The following is a 24,660-nucleotide window of genomic DNA, read 5'->3' on the forward strand; positions in this document are numbered from 1 at the left end:
GCTGGCAGAGCACAACTCCCACACTGCTGAGGGACAAACCCACATCTGGCAGTGCATCAGCAACCCAAATGGTAACAGGAATGTCCCTCTGGATGATTCAAAAGCTGCATCAGCACTATCTGAACGTGCCTCACATACACCCTGTGATATGCTGGACAAGGCTGTGTGGGCTGGTTTGAGCTCACACACAGCCTGAGGTGCTCAGCACCAGCTCCAGAGGGTGCCCCTTCACAGTGCTCCTTCTATGAAGCACAGTCCTAAGGAGGTGTAAATCTGTTCCTATGCATTCAAGGGAACTGGGCACTGCCACTGCTGGTTCCTGAGCTCACAGGATTTTGATGTGATTTAGAAGGCTCCCAGAAGTTTCCTTAAACTTTGCCATCAGAATACAGGGTTGACAAGATCCCTCTTCCTGCTACCATACCTGTTGCCCCTCTGCTGCCCTGGGGAGGCACATCTGCAGTGCTGTTCCCAGCTCTGGGCTCCTCGGACGGGAGGGACACGGAGCTCCTGGAGTGGGGCCAGCAGAGGCCACGGAGATGATGAAGGGACTGGAGCATCTCCCTCACAAGGAAAGGCTGAGGGAGCTGGGGCTGTTCAACCTCCAGAGGAGACACCAAAAGGGGACATCCACGTCTGTCAGTGCCTGCAGGGAGGGGCCAGAGCATGGACCAGGATCTGCTCAGGGGGGCCAAGCAATGGAACTGGTGCCCAGGAAATTCCACCTGAACATGAGGAAGAGCTTCTTCACTGTGCAGTGACTGAGCACTGAACAGATTGTCCAGAGAGGGTGTGGAGTCTCCCCACGGGAGATATTCCAGACCTGTCTGGACTCAATCCTGTGCCGTGTGCTCTGCAATGACTCTGCCTGAGCAGGAGGATGGGACCAGATGACCCTCTGTGGTCCCTTCCAGCCTGACCCATCCTGTGACTCTGCTGTAGGTCACATCTCCCCAGTCCCCATGTGACAGTCACACTACAGGCTGGACCCAGGGTCCTGCAGCACTGCAGCTGGAGCAAACCCCATCAATAAAGCTCCATGGTATTAAATCTTGGAAAATGACACTGGCAGGAGGAATCCTCCTGCCAGACTCCAGCACTTCTCCTTTGAGGACCCTCTGTTATTGCAACACAACAGCAATAACAAAGCCTGCCAGACCCCCCCTCCAGAAACAATGGCCTGAAGGAAAATGAGAGGCAGCTGGCACGACATGGGCATTGAGCTGCAGGCAGCTGGTGCTGGCAGAGGAACACGGAGACGTGAGCTCCCCAAGAGAAAGGGAAACCTACACTGTGTCCGGGGAAGGGACACGTACGGAGGAGGCCGGGAGGAGGCTGAGGGAAGAGGAAAATGAAACGCTGGAGCAGCAACCAGCTATCACAGTGATTAGAGATCATTAGGAGACCAGCCTGGCTCTTTAGAAACCCTTCACGATTCCATCCCAGCATGAAGGCACAGACTGAGGGACCCTGTGACCCTGAGAACCAGAACCTGGGCACAGGCAGGACCCTTTTATTAATGTTCCTCACACCCTGGTCAGGGGGGACTTCACTTTAGATGGGGGGAAATTTAACCATCTTGCTCCTGCCACAGGGAGCCTGAGGCTCCCCAGGGCCAGTCCCAGCTGATTTTGTCAAACAGGCACCTGTCTGGTAAGAACAGATCAGAAAGAACATATCCCTGAGACAGCAAATGACTTTCACTTGCTACAAGCTGGATCTGAACTACTGACCTAGAGACAAATGGCTCTGTGCCCTAATCCCAAGCCCCCAAGCCATGTATTCCCTGATCATACCCTGCTGTTGACAGAAGACACATTAAGCACTGCCAGAAGGTGACTGTAAAAAAAATAAAAGGCTTTTTCCTTTTTATGGCAAACTCTGTGGCTGCACAGCTATTCAAATATTTGCCTGGCTCCTTATAATTCATTAGAACCCATTTTTGATGATATTCTCTTTGAAACTGTATTCCCAGTGCCCAGGTGGGAAGCTGGATTTGCATTAGAGCAGTAGAACTTCCTGCTAAAGACCAACTTCCCCAAACAAACTGTTCTTTCTCCCGACAGGTAACGTGGCACAGGGCAGGGGATGGATCCCTGGATGCCCACAGGCAGGAGAGGGAAAATGTCATGTACAGGAATGGAGAACATCTGTCTCCTCCTGTTGTCTGCTCTCCCTCCACGAGGATGTTGTGCTGAAGTGAAAATGGCTCGATGTAAAAGGCTGTGGTAAAAAATCTTGAACAACCTTCTACTCAAATGTCAACAAGAGGGTTTTTGCCATTGATTTCAGTGCAGGATTCTCTCTGAGAGGAAAAGATGCTTCAAATTTTGGATCACTTTGTGCAGTGAGAATGAAAACTTATTATTGTAACTGGCATTATGGTTCTAATAAGCTCCTGTAAGGACATTAAGACCAATGCCTGATAAAGCTGCCTTCAGAAATGAGGTAATGCAAATTTAGGACAAAACCCAGCCCATTCGCCCCTCCCGGCCACATTACCAGTGTTTGTGAAGTCTGATTTTCCTCAAGGGTGGTCAGAGATTTTAATGAGTTACTCTCCTGGGTCTGCCTTGCTATTTAACATGACAGAATTGCAAATCATATCGATAAAAAATCTGTTCAGCTATTTTGAAGTGCCTGTGGAACGGGACCCTGCTGTGCCGCTCGGGAACAATCATTCTGCCCGGCTCCTCCCCTCCCAGGAACCACTTATGGATTTGGCCTAACATCATATCCCCCAGGCCACTAGCCATGTTCATTTAATTTAATTTTAAAAAGGCTACAAATAGGTCAGAAGAAACTAAGGGAATCAGCAAATCAAAATGAAAATCAGTTGGGAGCCATGTCCTCCTAGCCTACGGAAGCTCCCTCCTAGTCCTTCCACACAGGCCCTCCAGCCTTTGAATCAATTTTCTGAATATCTGAGTCTTCTTAAAAGTGACATCATCTTTCAGATGATGCAATCTGTGCCGAGTTTTTACTGGGAAGTTGTTACTGGCACCTGAGAAGATGCATTCCCTCTGTTCTAAAGCTTCTCTGTAATATGGAAACCCTGGGGAATAAAATGACAACACTCAGGCAAGTTTGCAAATTTTCAGTGACATAATAATTTGAAAATCATCAAATTGTCCTTTTCTTCAGGTTTCAGCTGCAAACCCCAAAAGCTACAATCTGAAAAATTCCTCATTTATGATAATCTTATCATTGTGATATATATCAAAACCAGATAGTTCCTTTCCTTCTCATCATAATTGCTCCCACAGAGTCTGAAATCAAAATATTTTGGTTATCTTAGCCTATGTGCTATTTGGAAACCAATTTACAGGAGCAGGATTTTACTGTTGTTCCAATAAATGTTCCTTGTTCATAAGTCAAAATAGTCTGATCTTAAATATAGGTTGCTGCTTCCTGGCACCAAACACGGGGGTAGATGCTGTGCATAAAACAGGGAAAGCTCAGCAAACTGCTCTTAGGGAAAAAATAATATACAATCCCTTTTGCTTATGAAAACCTACAGAGGTTTTTTTTGTCTAACATTCCCAGTCTGCCCAGGATGTTTTGTTTTGATTAAGCCCATGGGTTACCTGGTGTTTGTGCCTCCTTTCTTTCTGCCAGGTGACCTTGGGGTAAGGTTTGTAGGATGTTCATGTTTGGAGTCTGCCTCCTCCGAATGGTTTCTGAGCCCAGCAGTGGAAAGGCCCAGCTCCCTGACCCTGGGACAATGTGCCTCCATGTCCACAGGGCCAAGAGCCACAGACCAACCTGGGCACCCTGAGAGCTGCTGGAGCGGTTCCAAGGCCGAGGTGACGAGAGCTGCCCTGGGCAGGGACAAGGCACGGCTGGAGCAGCCCTGTTTGGTCTGCCCTGGCAGGACAGCTTCACAATCCCACTGTGCCAGCCCTCCTGCACCTCTGCTGCTGGCCTTGGGAGCTCTCAGACACTGGAGTTTGTGATCCAGTACTGAGGCAAGTGAGGCTCCAGCCAGTCCGTGTACACCTGCCTACACAGCAATCAATCTTCCTACTGCAGGGGAGACACGGCAGACACTTCAAAAAGACTCTATTTATATTCTGCCCTACTGGTAAATTCATTCGTGGGGCCACTCATGCAAAATGCATAATGCAAATGAAACTGCTACATTTGGAATTAAGCTTATTTTCGTACTCCAGTGAACACGAGTGCATTAGGTTGTTTTTCTTCCTTTTTAGTTTCCTTTTCTCTTCAGGTTGTTTGCCCAGCTAAAGTCCCCACAGCACTTCTCTGAGATCTGGGGGTGGATGTCAGAGCAGTCTGCTCTGAGCCACAATGGAGCAGGCACTTCAAACCCCTGGCTCTGGATCCCACGGACTCCTGCCTGGCATTGATCTGGAACTGATGAGAGCCTGGCTGCTTTACAGCACTGCAGCCCTCGCCGAGGCTGCTCTCCCCTCACTGCAGGGGGAGTGATAAATTCATGCAGAGCATGGACAATTGCAGGGAAAGGCACGGAGAGGCTCACTGAGAACTCAGGAAGTGACCACTTATCCCTGTACTCACTCCCAGTCCCACTAAAGCACAGCTGTAACGTTCTGGGAGGCTGAGTAAGGAGAGAACACTCTGTGTGTGCCGAGTCCTCCTCTGCTGCTCACACAGGACTCTCAGTCCCAGCACTAGTTATGAGCGAGGCAGCAGCAATCCCTCCATCAGAAGGCACTGCCCCGGCAGGGGAGTGGGATGTGCAGGGGAGTGGGATGTGCAGGGGAGTGGGATGTGCAGGGGAGTGGAATGTGCAGGGGAGTGGGATGTGCAGGGGAGTGGGATGTGCAGGCTCTGCCCAGACAAAAACACCCTGCCCTCCCTCAGTGACTGGTCCACCCACCTGTGTTAACTCTGCCTCACTGCCCTACACACTGTCCTTCTGCTTCTTTAACTCTGCACAGCAACCTGCCCCTCATATACAACCTGCCCCTCATATACAACCTGCCCCTCATATACAACCTGCCCCTCATATACACCCTGAGTAGGTCTAGTCCGACACTGCTCCGTCCTACAGGAATGAACACTTCCAGATCACCACTGATCGGTGCAGTGAGGAAAGATTAATGTGGACTTTCAGACACAGATCATCTGTAGGCACTTCAGAGTGAGAGGAAGAAAGGACTGTCAGTGTGGTTCCAGGGAGCACAACTCCCACGCAAAGATGAAGCAGCACTTCTCTCCCCTGTCTCCCCGTTGCTTTGTAGCAGGCACTGCACCAATGGTGAGGGATCACCCCTTCCTCTGCTTCCCTCCCCCATGTGAGAGGGTGGGAAACCTCCCAGTATTAAACTCTCTCCAGGAAATTGCTGCTTGGGTTGAGCCCTGTTTGACAAAAAGACTATCGTGTTTGGTCTGGCAGGCTCTGCAGTGCATAACAGAGTCTGCATTGCAGTCCCAAACTGCAACCCAGCACCATCTGGCCCTTCCACAGGCAGCACTGCATCGCTCCAGGGAGCCTGTTCCTCGGGGGGGTCTGGAGAGCACCCGGCTGTGCTGCCCCAGCACCCACAACAGCAGCAGGAGGGAGCAACATCCCACAAATTGGGTTTGAGAATGAAACTAGAAATGGCTGCCCAGTCGAACTATGAGGAGCAAGAGAGGGAAAAGCACTGATTTGCTTTCATTTCATCATTTCTTAAAACAAATTCAGTACAATCAAAAGCAAATATACTTAAATCCTCTTCAACCACCTCATGGAAGGGAAGTCAAGGAGCAGAGACAAGCAAGCAGGGAGCTCTGCACTGCTGTGGGTACTTGTAAATCACTGTGAAGGAACTACTTTAACAACAGCCTAAGCCACCAACTTGCCTTTCCTGAGTGCTCTCGGAGTGGAGGACAAAGAAGCAATGCAGCCACGGGACAGGATAACAGACCTGCAGCTATTCCACTGCTCTCTCAGCCTCCAACCTCTTGAGTCACACCGGGAAGGACACTCCTGCTTTATTCATCTCCACCTCTCCATGCACTTCCTGCCTGTGCTACGAAGCAAATGAACCTCGTAGGGAGTTCTTGTGGCTGTCTCTCCCTCAGCACCCTCGCAGCACCTTGCACAATGTCACCCCAGACCTCAGCAAGGTGTTACGCTCTGCTCTGAGCGAGGCGCTCACAAACTACAACACCACAAAGATGAAGCCTGAAATTTGTAAACTATGCCCCAGTGCTCTCCCTGAGTCTGCCACGCTGGAGGAGGGGTCAGTTCAGCTCTGCCATAAATGAGTGTTCTGACAGCTCGGTGCAATCCAGCCATGACTTGCATGGCTGCTTTCCCTTCACGTTCCCAGGAGCACGCTCCGCATTAGATCATGCTCTGCATCAGGCTCTGCTCCAAAGCAGAAGAGAAAGTATGGGGAGGAAGATGAAATTGCCTTGACCAGCTTTCCTTGTCCGGAAAATATGCTCCTGAGGTGTGGAGAAAGACGCAGGGAGCTTTCTCTCTGCTTTGGAGAGCACGGAGACAGGAAAAAATAACTAATTTTCAAGGTACTTGAAAGGTTGCACCTTCACTCACATTATGCCTGACAACTCACCCTGCATCCTGGAACTCCCCTGAGAACAGCACAGGGTCCAGGGGTGGTAGTAGGGATCTGGCTTGCACTGGACCTTTATGTCTTTAAACAGACTCTCTTTGTCTGCAGATTGCTCTTCCTCTTCCCCTTAAGAGAGTGTCACAGAATTTAGACAGCAAGGTTATAATACATCACCATGCTTCTCTCTTTATTCAAGAGATAAGCACATAGAAGAAGCAGATGGTAAACAGATGCCACAGGTCCTGCAAATCAGCTGTCTCTAGACCTTTCCTCTGAGCTGCTTCTGGCCCTTTTGGGGCTCTGGGAGGGCAAGCCCTCGCTGTCTGGGTAACTGCTCTGCTCACAGGCAGCTCTATCACTACACACTTCCTGCAAGGGGTCCTGCTCTCCTCCCAGCCCACGCAACATCTCCACACATCATCTCAATGATGATCCTCAAGCCGACAGCACAGTCTCAAGTGCCTAAGTAACAAGATGCAGAAGGCCCTCTTGGGAACCTGCTAAAAACAAAGCATTAGGCCCCAGCCACAACTGTTTAGCAATGGCACTGGCATAAAGGAGGAGAGTGGGCATTCAAAGCAAGCACTTTTGCAAGGGAAGATTAAGAAGTCAGTGCCCTAGAGGCTGGGCTCACCTCCTCCCACTGGTGGATGTAGCGGATGAGCCGGGAGAGCCTCAGCAGGCGGAGCAGGCTCAGGATCTTGGTGAAGCGCACGATGCGCAGGGCCCGGGCCGTCTTGTACACCTCCGAGTCAATGCGGGTCTCCACGATCAGGAAGATATAGTCCACGGGGATGGAGGAGATAAAATCCACCACAAACCAGCTCTTGAGGTACTTCATCTTGATCCTCTGTGGGTCCAGGATGATCTCGGTGTTGTCCTCCACCACGATGCCTGTTCGGAAGTTGAGGACAAGGTCGATGAGGAAGAACGTGTCCGAAACCACATTGAAGACAATCCATGGGGTAGTGTTTTCATCCTTGAAGAAAGTGATGCCCACGGGGATGATGATCAGGTTCCCTACCATCAGGAGCAGCATGGTCAAATCCCAATAAAACCTGGACAGCAAGACAGAGACATGTGAGATCAGCCATAGAGCGGGAGATCAGGGAGCCCGGGTCAACAGAACTAATGAACTAATACATCTCTGCTGTCAGTCACTCCCTTCGCTGCTGCTCTGCCTGGTGCACAGAGGGCACAGGCTGCTAATTAAGTAATTAATATCACAGGAACACTCATCCTCTGGCTTCAAGGGTTCAGAAAGGATTGAGGGAACTGAGTGCATGGCTGGCCATGCCCACTTGGAAACTTTCACTGGGACTTGGGAGCTGCCCCAGAAGAGACTGACAAACCTGCACTTATTACAGCGATTGTTGGGTAAGGAGAGAATTTGGAAGGCCTCAGTTTGTATGTCAGTAAAGCCATTTGGGGTCAAAATCATCAAGCTGATCCTTCTTTAGAAGCAGCCAGCACTGATAGCATTGGGATCAGGATGGAACTGGAGACAGTGCTCAGTTCAGATTTCCTGCTGAGCCAAGCTTACATGGAGCCTGGACTTCAGGACTTAGTCCACACTCTATAGACTCCTGTGTTGTACAGAAGTAATCAATAAAGCCCAGAGTCACGTGCCTGGAAATATCTATTTCATTTCTAAGGAAAGTAACAACAACATTTAACTGCTCTTCCATGAAGCACAGTCTCCAAGAAGCTTATCTTCACCTCAGTGGCAAGTCAATATTATCCAGTGGACCTTACAATAACATCCCTTTTTGTTTTGAAGGTACACACAGTCTGAGTATAATCCCTAATTTATTTGTTTGGGATTTTTTTAAAGATTTTTCCACGGGTATTGGTGTAAAAGATACACAGTCTGACAATGTGGTCACAACTCAGCCAGAGTGAGGACTAAAACCTCTCCTGGGTGTCAGTTTGTTGAGGAGCCTTGCTGCCCAACACAGTGGTGCTCCAGTCCCCTCCAAATGTTTCACATGTAGAGATGCCAGTGTATTGTGGGCTCCCATTGCCAAGATTTCATCAGCTCCACTTTGTATTCTACAGGGCAGCCACTGTAATATTGTGAGATACCACAACTAACTTGTCACAGCAAATGAACAATTAACAGCAGTGATGGCACTGGAGTGACTCTGGATTTACACTGATTTAACAGAGGAAAGTGTTGAGTTTGCTGAAGGACACGCACATGCTGCTCCTCTGCCTGACACATTACAGTCCAAATCACTGAAATGTTTTAGGAGAACTGGATTTGCTTTAAAGCTCCTCAAGCTCTACCTTTGTTAATGGTTGTTCATTTAAAACCTGAGCCTCAGACCAGACTGAGCTGCTGCACGACAGGATCTCTATAGCAAGGCAACAACACTGGTTTGTTAAACTCTCAGCAGGAAAACTAAAAGGGCAGAATATGCCTTAAAAGCCTTCTCTGTACAGAGTCTCTCTTCCTGGTAAGAACACAACACTTTAAAGCACCTAAAAGCATACTTAAGATTCCAGCTATTGCACCTGTACAGACAGGGTCACCAGCAGCACACCAGCAATTCTCAGAATCACTCAGCAGAGGCTGATGGGAACTGATTTCAGAATAAGCAAAGTTATTCACTAACGAGGTTTCTAAAAATGTCATCAACTCCCTCTTCCTTACTCTCAAGGTGCCGTGGCCCTGCAGGGAGGGAACATGCAACCCTTCCCTCAGTCTGGAGGTACAGCGGTGCTGGTAGCACCCGGCACTGAGATTTGTCCATGTGGCTCTAAGAGCAAGGCCGTGTCACACAGCAATATGCATTAATATAAATCCATGTTGTGATCTTCCTTATTAAGGGCCTGAGATGATGCTGCAGCTTTCCCGGGCAATTAATCTCGATAATCGCACAATGGCAGGAAGTCTGGAAGCAGTGTGTGCATTATTACCGAAAATAAATAACCTCCCAGCCATCTTTAATTTGCCCTCGGGGATACAGGAGGAGATATGCACAAAGAAAATGAGTTTTCCCAAGTTTCAAATTAATGGCATGAACCAGGCATGGCCAGGCTTGCAGAAAGTGGCTTTCTTCAGAGATCTTTGGATTTTGTGCCTCTTCCTTTTATGCTGGATGGTGATTTCCATACTTAGTGACACCTGGGGACACTGACAGCAGTGGCAGGATGGCTCCCAGTTAAAGGAAGATGTTTTACACACACACAGAAGCCCAGTGAAATGCTTTCTGCCTGACTGTGGCACATCCTGCTGCCCTGGCCTCTCTCAATCAGCTGTCCTGCAGCATTTCTCACTCTTCCAGTTCTAAGCTCCTCAAACTCCCTTCCACAGGCTCTTCTCTCCCAGTCTGCTGGCACTGCTGACCTGCCCATGGAGAATCATGGGCTGCAATGTGGGCAAGAGAGGTGAAGTGCTGAAAATCATGGCCATGTGTTTCTTACACCCCAGCTCTCCTCAAGGGGGTACCAGTGACCCAAGATTACTGCCACAGGCTCCCCTCAGTTCTGAGCTCCAGAGCCACCACTTACAAACTACAGAAGGTAAATTTTGTACCCAGGACATCCCTACTAACAGAAGGGATGTGTCAAGGTGTCAAGGAGGATGTAACCTTTGGGCTCTAAGAAGGAGGCAGAAAAAGCTGGAAACCACCAGGAATCTGGTCTGCACACCAATTCCAGCACCTGCCTTTACAATATAAACTGCCTAGAAGTTTCAATTAGACTATTAAGATCTGCACATTTCCATTTTACCTATATATGAAGTAGGATCTGCTCAGGGTGGCATCCCTGGATTTAGACTGAATTAGACTCCTGGGGACCACACCACCTCAGAGGTCTAATACCATCCATGTGTCATGTTGTGTTTACTCTCAGGAACATCTTTTCACTCCCTGTAAATTATTGGCCACAAAGACTAACGGTGCATGTGATGTATGTAAGGGCAAGCACCAGCTATTAATAACCCATGTTTTCTGTATTTCTGTTGTTCCTTTCACCCAGGGATTCCACGGAGCTGACAGTGATGAAATTGGCTCCACTGCACCCATGAGAGGCAGATGGAGTTATTATCCCTGTCTTGCAGATAGAGAAGCTGCATGGCAAAATTAAGAGCATGGGATTTGTCCATGGAAGTCTGAGGCTAAATAAGGGTTAGGACCTGTATTTGATTCTTGAGTCTAACCAGATCTGAAGCTATTCATAGAGCTTGCAAAAGAGCTTAACAGAGATGCATCTCTTGGGCATCTTCCTTGATATCCTGTGTTCTTCTCACTTCTCTTCCTGTTTTCAAAAGCCTACATAAAAAATTAATAAATATGAATGTATTGTTTTATTATAGTTGACTCAGTGCAACTGAACAGCTCACAGCACAGGGAACAGCCAGCACTATATAAACCAGATGTCTTGTTCAAACACACTTGGTTCTTATACTACATCCTACTCTCTGCACGCTTCTTGGATCTGAAAATCACATTTTAACATGCACCGCTACCCCCGATCTTTTAATTCCTAATATATTATTTAAACAGAATGCGTCTGAGAATTAGTGTGGCAGAGACACTTCAAGAATATACGCTCCTTAAGCACTGCTGGTGTCGCTCAGCTGATCTGACAGTCTGTACACTTTGTAGGTATTAATTTGTGGATTTTGGACATCAGATCATCTTTCTGTTCTGTCTAGTGCATACTGTAACAGCAGGCCAGGAATATTGCTTTTGGGAGTAATTGTAAAATTAAATAAACCTTGATTTTTTCAAAACTATTCCATGGTGCAGTGCGACCAGTTACAGTGCAGGAGCTCAGGAAAGGCTGTGAGGAATTGGAGAGGAAACAGTGGATCTCAGAGGATAGAGGTGAGCCCAGTCAGCACCTCTGGTCAGAACAGCACTCAAACCCTGCCCCGGAGTGGGGCACATTTGTGGCCTCACCTTCTGTTCTGGCCCTATAGTGTTTGTACTGTCAGGAGAAAATAGACTCGAGCAACCTCACCTCTACATTAACAATGCTTTTTGGATGTTTCCAGCTCCTGCTGAAAGGCAGTCAACTCTGGGTTGAAGTGAGGCACTGCCTCAAAAGGAAGCAAAAACAAAAATGTACCTAACTGGAAATGCCAGGGAGCCAGGATACTCTCCCCAGCAGTGGGATTTAGCTCAGACGCCGTGGCCAACCTTGCTAACCTTACAAGAACAGCTCTTCAACGAACAGATCTGGTTCAAACCAAAACCAAACACAAATCCAGTTGCTCTCCCAAGGCTCGGTGCTCTCTCCAGAAACAGAGTGCCACCTACTGAGTCCCACATGGAATCTCCATCCTCTGCTTTGACGGGGAGGAATTGCTCCTTAATTCCTTTAAAGAGCTGCTGAAAACCTGCCCTTTTCCCCGGAGCAGCAGCTCCCTTCCCCCGTTCTGGATTGCAGTTGAATTAGACACTGCTGTGCTCACCACCAACTATCCTGACAGAAAGGAGGTCGCCCTGTAATTCCCAGCACCGCAAGTGAGGCTGGAAATAGAAATCATCTTTCGTAAAGAGCATATTAGCACATGTCAGGGTGGCTGGAGCCACAGTGAGAGGAAAGTTTACTCCAGAAAGCAGCCATTCACAGAGGAATCTGAACACAGAGGAGAGGGAAAGAGAAAAAGCAGGAAAAGATCCTTCCCTGTCTTTGGAAGCATTGCTTCTCCCAGACAGGAGTAGGCGTATTTCTGCCTGAGAGTTACAAACTTTGCTTTATCGCTGAGATAATGGGAGGAACACGGTGATTCACTGCTCCTAAACACACTAAGGGACACTTAACCAGCTACTGAATCCAGGAATTCATTTGTGAGTAGAATTCATTTATTTATAGGGAGTTACTCAAATACCTGTGTGCTTGGAAACCTCTTTGCCATGAACAGCCAGCAAAGAGACAGTCAAATGACTTACAAAAATATTCTGAACGCTCTGTAATAGGAAAAGACCGGGCTAAAGGAAAAGACAAACAGTTTTAATTCCTTCTGACCGGTCTATGCAAATAGTATGCGTCCTCTGCCATGCTGAATAAACCTCCTGAGAGCATTAGGAATTAGCTGTGCGCTAGGACAGCAGGAAGAGAAGAGCTCTGCCGTGCCCCAGCCTCCTCCAGAATTCCCTGGACGCCTGCTTCGGCAGCGCCGGCTGCTCCTCCTGCAGCCCCGGGTCCATGGCTCCCACTGAACGCCCTGCTGGGCAAACACACGGCAGAGTGGAGATCCCCCGGGGCTGGGGCGGGGGACAGGGGCTGTCCCCAAGTCGCCTGCACCCACCGATGCTCCAGCTGCCTCCTCCCGGGGCCTGGGGAGGCAGGGCTGGAGCTGGCAGGGACATCGCTCGTTCCCTCTGGACTGGGATGGTGAGGCCGCCGCGGTGCCTCGGCTGAACCAGTCGGAGGGACGGGGGGTTACCGGGATGGGCACGAGTCTGCTCGTGGTTCACCCCTGTCAAGGAGCACAAGGCCTGTGGGGCAGGGAGGGTTTGAAGTGTTTACATAAGCGGGTGCCTGACTGGGGATATCTCACAGTACAAACCCGGCGTGTCCCTGGGAGCACTTTGCATCGGGATCGCTTAAAACTCCTGCGCTGTCTCTGACAGCATTTTCATTGAATTCAGCTGTCAGTTCCACCCCAGGCAAGATATTTTCCAAGGTCTGTACTTAGCCTTTGACTTAGATTATCTTCAATCTACATAATTGCTCACCTAATCTCCTCTGAGCAGTGCCGAATTCCAAACCATGTTTCAAGTTTAGAACATATGCTCATATTATTACCTTAAAATATAATTACATGGGTTTCGGTAAGTGGAAAATTAAGAAACCTATTGCTTATGTAATACTCGGAAATGGCATTTGCAGTCCAAGCAAGGTAGCCTTTTTATTGCTTCTCTATCATTAATTTTTAAAGTAACACTACATTATTAAACAATAATCAACACCCTGCATTTTTCAAAGTAATGTTCAAACATTAATTAAATCCCAACAGATATAATTAGGAAGGTATTATCATCTGATATTACAGATAAACTATGAGGTGCTACAGATTGAAGTAACTTATTCAGAGGTAGAACTACCACCCAGAAAACAAGCTTGCCTATACTCAGAAAAGGTTTCCAGTCATGTTATAATCTGTAATTTGATCAGTAGCAGCAGAAGGAAAATTTCCTTTCTTTTCCATTGTAAAAATATAAATACCCATGTTACTTAGCAATATTTTTATTCCAGCTATAATAGTTGACAATTTGCAAACAACACGTTTGAGGCACTGATGCATTTAAGCAATTATAACAGAGTGCACTGTGAACGCTGCCCTTTCTTTAACTCACAGAACACAGGGCATTACAGCCATCTGAGCTGGCCTAAATTATCGGTTCTCTGAGAGCACCTACACTGCAGCCACTCTGCTGTTGGGCATCCTGGAGAGGTGGGACATCCAGAGGGACCTGGACAGGCTGGAGAGGTGTGTCCATGTGACCCTCATGAAATCCAACAAGCCCGAGTGCTGGTGCTGCCTCTGGGTCAGGGCAACTCCAAGCACAAATCCAGGCTGGGGGAGGAATGGATTGAGAGCAGCCCTGAGGAGGACTTGAGGCTTTTGGTGGATGAGAATCTGGACACATCCCAGCCACATGTGCAGGTACCAGAAGCCACCCTGTCCTGGGCTGATCCCACAGCAGGGGCAGCAGAGGAAGGGGGATTCTGCCCTCTGCCCCCTCAGGTGAGATCCCCCTGCAGAGCTGCCTCCAGCTCTGGGGAACAACAGCACAAGGAGGTGGAGCTGCTGGAGCGAGTCCAGAGGAGGCCACGGAGCTGCTCCAAGGGCTGGAGCCCCTCTGCCATGAGGAAGGGCTGAGAGAATTGGGATTGCTCAGCCTGGAGAAGAGAAGGCTTTTGGGTGACCTAATTGTGGCCTTCCAGTACCTGAAGGGAGCTGACAAGAAAGAAGGAGGGAGACTATTTACAAGGGCCTAGAGTGACAGGACAAGGGGGAATGGCTTTACTCTGACAGAGGACAGGATTAGATGGGATATTGGGAAGGAATTCTTCCCTGTGAGGGTGGTTGCCCAGGTTGCCCAGAGAAGCTGTGGCTGCCCCTGGATCCCTGGAAGTGTCCAAGGCCAGGTTGGATGGGGCTTGGAGCAACCTGGGATAGTGGAAGGTGTCCCTGCCCATGACAGGGGGCTGGGCAGGATGACCTTTAAAGGTCCCTTCCAACTCAAATTGTTCTATGATTCCATGTGACAGAGATTTTGACATGAGAATTCAGAAGCATTGAGGACTAGCAAAGCAGACCTTATATCAAGGACAATGTACCAAGGAGTGTGTTTGTCTGAACCAGGAAACAGCTCAGTGCCCAGTGCTCAGCTGCCTTTTCCATCAGGTATTAGCTAAGGAAAAATGGCAATGCCTTCACCTTGTGTGGGCCCTGCAGGGAGGGAGAACAAGCCACATGCCAGGACCTCCTGCAGAGCTGGGACACTCAGCATTGCCCATGGGAGCTGCCAGGGGAGTCACCAAGAAGCCAGTGGTGACTGTCCTTCACCAAACCTGCATTTACCAAGACACAGACATTTCTCTGGCCCCCATCTTGCCAGTCTGAAACAGGCTTTGTGAATCAGCCAAGCTGGACAGTCCTGACCTTTGCTGGAACAACTTCCTTGTGTTTCCTGGTTTTCTGCCTCAGAAGACCCAAGCACTTTGCATTGTCTTTGTGCTGAAGTGCACCAGTCATGGACCAAAACCACAGTACGAAAAGTATTGTTCAAGCACATGAGAAAACCACCGGAACCTTATCCCAAAGAGCTGCTGACACCCCTCCTCATAAGTGCATTTCACTTTCAGATTGGGAAGCTGATGACAGGAAAGCTGATGACAGGAAAACGGCACTCCGAGTATGAGATAGTGCTGTCGTTCCCTCAGGATGCTCCCGGTGCCAGGCAGTGTGAGTGAACTCCACAGCCAGTGCTATCCCTGAGCTCAGCTCCATGCATGGAGCCAACCCTGCAGGGTGTTGTTTCATTACAGTCTGGGGCAGGCAGGACAGGCAGGCTCACGGAGGTGCTGCTGCCAGCCTTGCACGTGTCCCGGGATAATGAGAGTTCTGGACATGCAATGTGTAGCCAGTGCCTGCCACCCAACTCTGCAGTGCTTAACAGAACTGTATAGGCATTTGCAGGAGTTTTATGTGCAGTCTGCCACTTGATGAATGCAAATGTATTGGAACACCTCCTCCCAATCCTCTGCAGACATACTGTACCACACAGAGACAGGATGCTCCTGCACTTCATGTCCAGTAATGCTGGAACACAAACATGGCATAAGGATAAGAAAAGTCACCGTGGATTCGGCACAAAGTACTCAATTGACCACTGTCCTTGACTCCTGCTGCCTTCCTGCCTGCAGATATCACCTTAACAAATTAAACCCTATCTTAAATCTATACTTAGAACCCAGTCTTCCCAGAAAGGCAAAAATAAACAAGTTTTCATTTCTTACACAGAGATAGCCACAAGAGACTTCGTTTGTTCCGGCTCTAAATTTGGAGCATGAAGGCCAATAGAGCACACATCCCATTTCCGACTAAAACAGCATTATTAATATTTTCTCACTTGCTTGGATACATCTATTAGTATCTCATGCAGAATTCCCCTGTAACAAGCTGCAAAAGCAGTGAAATATTTGTGGGTACTACTCATAGGAAAGCTTATTCCCTCTCCTTTTGAAGGCCCAGAGGACCAACAGTTATACACTGAACCCAGACAATTTATTGTCGTTCTCATGGCACCACTGAGGTGATCACAGATATAAACTGTTGTGCAGTGGAAATCCATTGCAGCAGTGGCTGGAGATGCCATGGGAAGATAACATGGTACAGATTCAGTGGGAGGTTTACAAGCACAAGATTCCTCCAGAAGGAAACCGGGGCAGACCCCGCTCTGACCTGTCTGGGTGCACTCCTCTCCCCAGTGGAGGGTCAGACACTTGGGGCTCCCTGCTGAGGGAAGGTGTAGCCTGAGTGCACAGCACTGCTGTGCTCTGGGGTTACCTCCTCAGAGCCACAGCCCTGCACAAGGTGTGTCTCACTCCGTGACTGGCTCAGCAAACCCCATCAGAAGGAACCTCCCACCCCACATCCTCCCAGGCTTAAAGAATTCAAGTACCATGTTCTATTTGTAGCATTTAACCAAAGCTCTCTGATGGCACAAAGCCCAGGCCAGGAGAGCTTAACCCTGTCTTCATAGCCCACCCTACTGCACTCATTAATATTTCTGGATTCCCCTCTGCTCTGCCAGCTCCACAGTGAATCCCAGAGGTTTTCAAGGTGTTGGATGTGTATTGATTCCACCTTGCTCCCAGAATACATTATGCATGAGCCTGCCATGCTAAGGGCCTGGCAATTCCACATTGTTTGATCTTCTGAAATCTCCTGCTTGTATGAATATGGAAAAGTTCCTCTTTGTTTGCTGCCCATTGATCCAGACATTGACCCTTCTCCGTGTGCATTTATCTCTGATGATTTAATAATGGAAAAGACCAATAAGCTGAGGAAAGGAAGGAAGCCCCTTCAGGGGGACCTATTGCCATGGAAACATGCCATATGTTGTTGTTGTAGACAACAGAGAGATCAATAAGGGCTGCAGCTTCCAAGTCATTGGGAATATGTTGTGGAATGTGAAGGATTAAAGCCCAAAGACATGCATAAGTTGTGACATTATCAAGTTCAGGCCCTGGCCTATATCCAACATCCAGCATGAGTCAAATCTTGATGCTCGGGCAGTCAGATCTGCATCAGAGAGCTCTGAATTGTCTCAAACATCACCCATGTTGGGCCAAGGGTTTGGTTTGTACACAGGTATATGAAGGAAAACAACTATCGATATCATCTATATGGAGGATACAGATATATATCCTAGAATTGTGGAATCACAGAATGGTTTGGGTTGGAAGGGACCTCAGAGCTTATCTTGTTCCCCAAACCAGCCATGGGCAGGGACACCTTCCACTATCCCAGGTTGCTCCAAGCCCCGTCCAACCTGGCCTTGGACACTTCCAGGGATGGGGCAGCCACAGCTTCTCTGGGCAGCCTGGGCCAGGGCCTCCCCACCTTCTGAGTGAAGAATTTCTTCCCAGTGTTCCATGTAACCCTTCCCTCTGGCAGTGGGAAGCCATTCCCCCTTGTCCTGTCACTCCAGGCCCTTGCAAATAATCTCTCTCCATCCTGTCAGTTCCTTTCAGGCACTGGAAGGCCACAATCAGGTCACCCAAAGCCTTCTCTTCTCCAGGCTGAACAATCCCAATTCTCTCAGCCTTTCCTCATGGCAGAGGGGCTCCAGCCCTTGGAGCAGCTCCGTGGCCTCCTCTGGACTCGCTCCAGCAGCTCCACCTCCTTGTGCTGCTGGACCCCAGAGCTGGAGGCAGCTCTGCAGGGGGGTCTCACCTGAGGGGGCAGAGGGGCAGAACCCCCCCTCCCCTGCTGCCCACACTGTGGGATCAGCCCAGGGCACAAGGGGTTCTGAGTATGTCTATTAGTTTAGAGTAGATGCAGAGGACACACAGCACGAACTCATGGGACAGGTATCTCCCACCACTACCTTTTTGGTGAGTTACAAGGATGACAGGCTGGGTTCTTAAATATTTTGTGTTGACGTGTCTCTCTTAATATGACTTTATGTGAGATGAGGATGTCAGCCTCACCACTAGGAAGCCAAATTTACTAAAATTAAACACTAAAATAAGGCAGAGAAATGACATGAGTCACAGAACTAGGTAAGAATCACAGTTTAGAAAGTGGGGGATGGTGGAGGGGACATTGCTGAGCTTTCTGCGAGCTGTTGGTTTGCTTTGGACTGACAAATTTATGCCCTCTTGCTCTGCAGCAGTCCACAAGGAAGTGACAAACACAGGCAGCAGAGAGATAAGTCATCTCTGCTCTTTCAGCCAGCTGAGAAAAAAACTTCCCGCCATCTGAGATGCTAAAAATGTTCCTCCTGGGTATTGCTGTGACACAGCTCAGTGTGGATTAGGAGTCACAACTCCACTCTCCCAAAATGGAAAGCAGGGGGAAATGGTCTCTTAAAGGCTTCCCACTGCCAGAGGGCAGGGTTAGATGGGATATTGGGAAGGAATTCTTCCCTGTGAGGGTGGTGAGACTCTGGCCCAGGTTGGCCAGAGAAGCTGTGGCTGCCCCATCCCTGGAAGTGTTGAAGGCCAGGATGGGGCTTGGAGCAACCTGGTGTGGTGGAAGGTGTCCCTGCCCATGGCAGGGGGTTGGAATGAGATGGTCTCTAAGGTTCCTTCCAAGCCAGTGCAGTCTGTGATTCCATGATTATTCCATCATCCAGGCTCTCATCGAGGCTCCCAGAGCCCTGTTTGGGGTGTGCACTGTAAGCTCTGAACCAAGCACTGCCAGTGCAACCATCTCCACAGCAGCTCACTCACCAGTGGGCTTGAGCAGCCTTAGAGACAACTCTCTGTGGTTTAGCTGAGTACCTGGCCATCCAATTCTCTAACAACGGAAGACCAACAAACACAGAAAGAGCTTCCTGTGCCTGAGGATGGATCGAACCTGAGCCTGATGCAGCTGCTGTTCAGCTACATGGAGCGATTCACCCGCCGAGGTACATCTCTGCTCACAGCCACACCTGCTCTCATATTCTCAACTTCTGAAGTTACCAGGATTTATGTCTGAGACAAGCAAGAGCATCTGCCAGACTTCAGCACCCGTGTACGCATTCCTACCACTCTGTGTGAGCCCTGGATATGCCAGATGGGGCAGGGAGAAAAAGTCTAACCTCTTTTCTGCTTAATGGCAGGGTGGGAATCCAAAAAGCTGCCAGAAAGAGGTAATAGAAAGTAGTTTGGGGTTTTCCAGTGGTCTTCTGTATGATCATATTCAAATCTGTCTCACTAAAGGCTCAAAACTTCCTAAACCAGATGCTCACTGAAGGGAGGGAGAGCCAGCATGACAGAGTATTGTTGGCTGCATGTGGCTCTCCACAGACCTGGAGGTTACACAGCACAGGGTGAGAACACCTGGGAGACAGAGTTCCCTCCCCAGTCAAATGCCTTCTTTACCAAGTGTTGCTTCTGGGTTAACAAACCTTGGCCAACAGCAATGGCAACTCTCCTGCGCATTTTCTGCCTACTCAGCGAATGTGGCTGAAGTGTTGGGGGAAGTGCCAAAGGAACAATGTGTAAGGACCACGGATTGGGATAGATGGAGGATAATTCCACTCCTACTGATCTGTATTACAGAATCAACACTGATTTACATCCTTACTTTAGCCCTGGTGGGCAATGTTCTTGCTGGCATCGCTGTTTCAGACAAGGCTGAGCACACAGTGCCATGAGCCTCTTCCTGTGGGGAAGAGAAGCTGGGGTGGAAGAGAGTAAGACATCGAAATGGTAATGAGGTACTGCCTATGTGTGCTGCAGTTTCAAGAGCACAAAATACTTTTCCTCCCCAACTCTCCCACTGCAAACATCAGACTTGTGTTTGAAATGAGTTGTTCAGGCTGGAATGGAGTACAATGAATCCTCAAAAAGACTAATGCTGCTGGGATCTTGGGGCTACTCAGGTACCTGAGACCCCAGACAAGAGATAAATCACCTTCCAAAAATGCAGCAGTTAAGGGAGGAAAAAAAAGTCCAATTGCTTCTGATTATTTTCAGTCTCAGAAGAAACTTACTGTGCTAAGGCTGAGCTCACCTACTGCATCCATGTGAGTCCACTGTCCCCTCTGAACATGGGATGCTGAATTAATTCCTGCACGTGCTGAAACGCTATGGAGCTCCCAGGAGACTGTTTCTCTTTTGACCTCAAAGCACGTTAGGGCAGGTGGTGGAGTCTCACCCTCAGTATCTGCCAGTGGGGGAAGCTGAGGCACGGAGAGGCAGCTATTCCAGAGTGCCTCGCTCACACACACGACCTCAGCAGAAAGGAGAAGAGAGACCAGGAATCCTCACACTCACTCGAGTGTCTGGGAGCTCCCAGCTTAGCCCTTCAGCTCCACAGAAGGGCAGATCCTCATGCAAGGAGCCCCTGGGCTGCAAAGCCCCTTCAGTTCCTGAGAAGCTGTTGTGGTTGTCCCCCCAAATGTTTCTGCACTGAACTGACTGAAATGAGGGAACCCAGCAAAAGCTGAAGGGCAGCAGGAGGCTTGGGGGAAATGAGGAGGGCCTGGAGCATACTCTAGGAGAATGGAAAACTCAGAAGCTGGACATTTGGAATATCTCCTCCCCAGAAAGGATACAGTCAGACACGTGCCCACAGAGGATGCTTTGAATCACCAGCTGAATCACACAGAACATGAAGAATTCAGTGGCCACGTTCAGGACATATAAGGCCTTTCCCCTCAAGTCAGACTGGTAGGAGCCAGTTTGGCTTTTCACCTTCACTGGGTGCCATGGAATGTGCCATGTACACTCCTGTAAAGGAAGCAGGTGATGAGATCCAGGCATTTCCACTTAGCACCTCTCATCCTTTTGCCAAGACAAAGGATGTTGACGGATCTCTCCTGCTCTTCCCAGGACACACTGCAAATTTCTGACTTCTGATCTTGGTGGTGTGGTGGGGATTCCCAGGGGATTCTCCTTTATCAAGTGTTGCAGGGTCTCAGTGACCCACACAGTCCTCCCCAGCCATTTGTTCCTGTCAAGAAGCCTTCCAGAGCAAGCTGGAACTGCAGCCTCTTCTCTCCTCACTGTTCCAAGTCCCCATTACGATAAAGGTGAATTTGCATAATAACTCTCCTTTAAAAAAATATACAAACCAGGAAAACATTGGTTGCAAAACTTGTTCCAGCAACTGCTGTAACTCTGATATCCAGTGCTGCTCCTCCAATATACAGAGTGCCAGAGACATGCAGACAAATAGTGATGGGCACCATTAAAAAATGCTTAGATAAATGTTTTCCAGTATGGGCTGGACTCGCTCTGCTCTACTTAAGTCAATGGAACACAGCCATTGAGCCCTGGGGGAGCAAGTGCCAGTCCTAAATCATTTCTTTGATTAATTGTTTTGGGGAAGGAAGAATTCATTAAGCATTCTGCTCAGCAATTAGAAATAAATATATTTTTAGAATGAACAACCTGCCAGAAACAAGTTGTTTCAGAAATATATTCAGCTTGCTGCAGCCCATTTTCCATCAATACATAACAGGGAGGCTCCAGCCTGCCAGCTTCCATCCTGCCTAGAGGGACACTGCAGGGAAAGGTAGGACAGTCCTGTCACCGAGGGACTACTTGTGATGTCTGCACCACTCAAGTTCAGACTGCTTGAGCAACCCACTAGAAAATAATGTACTTTCTCTGTATATTAGTATTCCAGACATAAAATGGGAATATATATCCTTGCTAGTTCACAGAAATATGACAAAGCTATTTCTACAAACAGCTGGGGCAGTGCAGATATGATAGTCATGAAAACCCAATAAATAATGTAAAAAACACTTTGGCATCAGGCTCAGACATGCTTCAAAGTGAATGTGAAATAACAATCTCTGCAAAGATTTTTGGACACGACCAGTATAATTGCCCCAACCTTCAGGTAGAACTGAAACACACAATTTGCTTTGCTGACACAGTAAATGATCACCAGAAAGACAGTGGGACAGGTACCTGTTCCAAGGCAGTGATAGTCAAACACTTCCCTATTGAAGGTGCAGATTCCATTAAATGAGTGTGTGTTTTAAATTACCCGTTTTAACTTTTAAACTCCCTTAGTGCAAGGCAGGAGCTCATCACAGGGTCTGTTCACACCTGAGCCCAGAGAACCACGTGGAGCTGTGAGATGGGCAGTGGCACTTTGCCCTCCCAGCCAGGCCAGGAAAATCTTCCTCTGTTCCTGAGTCTGGAAGAGGACACCCTAAAAGAACCTAAACATGCTCTGGGGTCTGAAAGTTACAGCCACAAAAGACTATTCCAGGCTTTTAAGTTTCATGTCTCAAAAGAAAAGACACGTCTTATCCCTTGGTTGTGGTGCCTAGAGGCAAATCTGTTCCCTGCTCCGTTTTGGGAATGTAGGATGGCAGCAATGTCTCAATGAATTCCAGCTTTTCCAAGAGGAACACACTCTCAAAGGGCCCTCTTCTCTAAAACATGAAATATCCTTGTAGTTTTTTATTTCTGCACACACAGGACCCAGTTTCAAGGCCACTGCAGCAGGATTTGATTTCAGTGGGAGCAGGGATGTGCTGGGGTACCACAGAAATGGGCTGGGAACTTGTGCACTTCAGTAACGCTGCATTCCGTGATTTCTAAGGTTTTCTTCAGTTAATCGAGTCCTTCTGTTTCAGTAAGCTTAGAGCAAGGCAAAAGCCAGGGTTCTTCTTGTTTCATCCCACCAGAAATGTCTGTGCTGTGACTCAGCCCAACTGGCTGGCACTTGGGAGATCACAGGGAGGGTGAGGAACAGGAGAAAGATGGTTCAGTGATGAGGGTACCTGGGAGAAAGCTCTGCAAGCCACTCCAGCCAACATCCTCAGTGCTCCGGTGGGGAACAGCAGAGGGTCTTTCACTGGAGTCCGGGAAAAGCAGAGAGCAGATTAGCTCTGCTCTCAAGTACATCGAAAACGCGTTAGATATTCAGATAGTAAATTAGGGATCTCCTGATGCAAGACATCAGTGAATCAGAAATAGCTGTTTTGTGGGTGAAGAGCAGAAAATTCAGTGCTCTAAAACACCCCTGCTGGAGCAACGGGCTCACTGAACCCTGCTTTGAAGATCCATTGCACAAACATCAAACTGTGAATGTAATCTGGAATCGCTGCCTTGTGCAGCATTAGCAGGTCTCAGACAGTGCCAGACACAGAGCCCACACGTGCCTCGGAGGTACGTGTAGGGAACCGGCCTGAGGTGCTTCCCAGGAGGAAAACTGATTCCCAGTGTCACCCCCACGAGCTGCAATGGATTCTCACCCATGCATTTGGCCCCATGTGTCTACTAATGAAACCTAATTTCAATGAAATGATCGTCAGTCCTTCTGTATCCATAAGAACTTCAGTGTGTGCAGAAATAACCTTACCCTTACCCAGCACTGTAGCAAGGCCAATGCTGAGGGGAAATGCAGCAGAACAACATCCAACTGCAGCTCCAGAGCAGGGCCTGAGTAAAGCTGAAGTACATTATCTGAACTGTACCACAATTATTCGCAGTGATATCTGCCTGCCTGGAAAGGCGAGTAGTTTGCTCTGTCAACAGCCACGGATTTATAAGGATCAGGGTATCTTATATTGCTACAAAACTACTTCATTTGGAATATCCTCCCTTCTGATTCCTGAGCTAACCAGGCCACATATATTTTGCCTTTCAAAACACAGTTTTCAAAGAGCTTATAAAGATTTCTCTCCCCTCCTCTTGGACCAGCTGTAGGAAAGCTGTGCTCCACCTTGAACTGGACAACTGGAGGTATAGCCAACATATATATATATGTCTTTTTCCCTAACTGGACTGCAGATCTTAGTATCCAGGTTTTGGGCAGGCACAAGTTTCCACTCACCTGTCCTTAGTTCAAAGAGGTGCCCTTTCCCTGGAAAAATCCTGGCCACAAGGATGTGTAGAGAAAGCAAGGCCTAGAGATTATTTGTGGGCCAGGCTGAGGAAATGTGAGTGACTCACGTCAAGGCATCTTGTTGAGCTCTTTCACAGCTTGTCTCTGCACTTCTTATCTAGGAAACTGGAAAGAAATGCTGATGGGCTGCCATTACTGAGAGAGTGTGTGTGTGTGATGATTACACTGGAGGAAGTGTTTCAGAACAGCTCAGCCTTGTGAAAGTAATACCCTAGAACAGCTGCCAAGTCCCAGAGGGGTTACGTCCCCAAGTCAGGCATGACTTCCATCCCTGTGTCTCCACAGCAATGCCCATGGACAGGCATCGTCTTTTCTATTCACCATGGGGTTTTAGGCCCTGCAAAGAGGGTTGTGCTGATTGGGGGACTGAGCTTTTGAGACAATTTGCTGCTTTTTATCCTGCTTTGAAATTTCAGCTCTGGGAAACATCGGACTAGAAAGACTCCCAAGGTGGTTCACGGTGGGAGGAAGAGAAAAAAAGAGGCAGTGGTGGTCTGGATGTGGGAATCACCATCCTGTGGTACCGGTGAGAGTGATCCTTGTAGAGAT

The 24,660-nt window shown here is 48.5% G+C and overlaps 1 protein-coding gene across 2 annotated transcripts in view; it reads right to left on the bottom strand.

The window, feature by feature from the left end:
* The window catches only part of HCN4 (hyperpolarization activated cyclic nucleotide gated potassium channel 4), a 135,127-nt gene that overhangs the window by 56,099 nt on the left and 54,368 nt on the right, over positions 1–24,660 (bottom strand). For both annotated transcript variants that reach the window (XM_027723669.2, XM_027723659.2), the window contains one exon: positions 7,183–7,606. In XM_027723669.2, the coding sequence (XP_027579470.2) occupies positions 7,183–7,606 (424 nt within the window). The remainder of the gene's footprint in view (positions 1–7,182; positions 7,607–24,660) is intronic.

This window comes from Pipra filicauda, unplaced genomic scaffold (genome assembly GCF_003945595.2).
Source record: "Pipra filicauda isolate LSUMZ 115617 unplaced genomic scaffold, ASM394559v2 scaffold287_size946512_pilon, whole genome shotgun sequence".
NCBI classification, from domain to species: Eukaryota; Metazoa; Chordata; class Aves; order Passeriformes; family Pipridae; genus Pipra; species Pipra filicauda.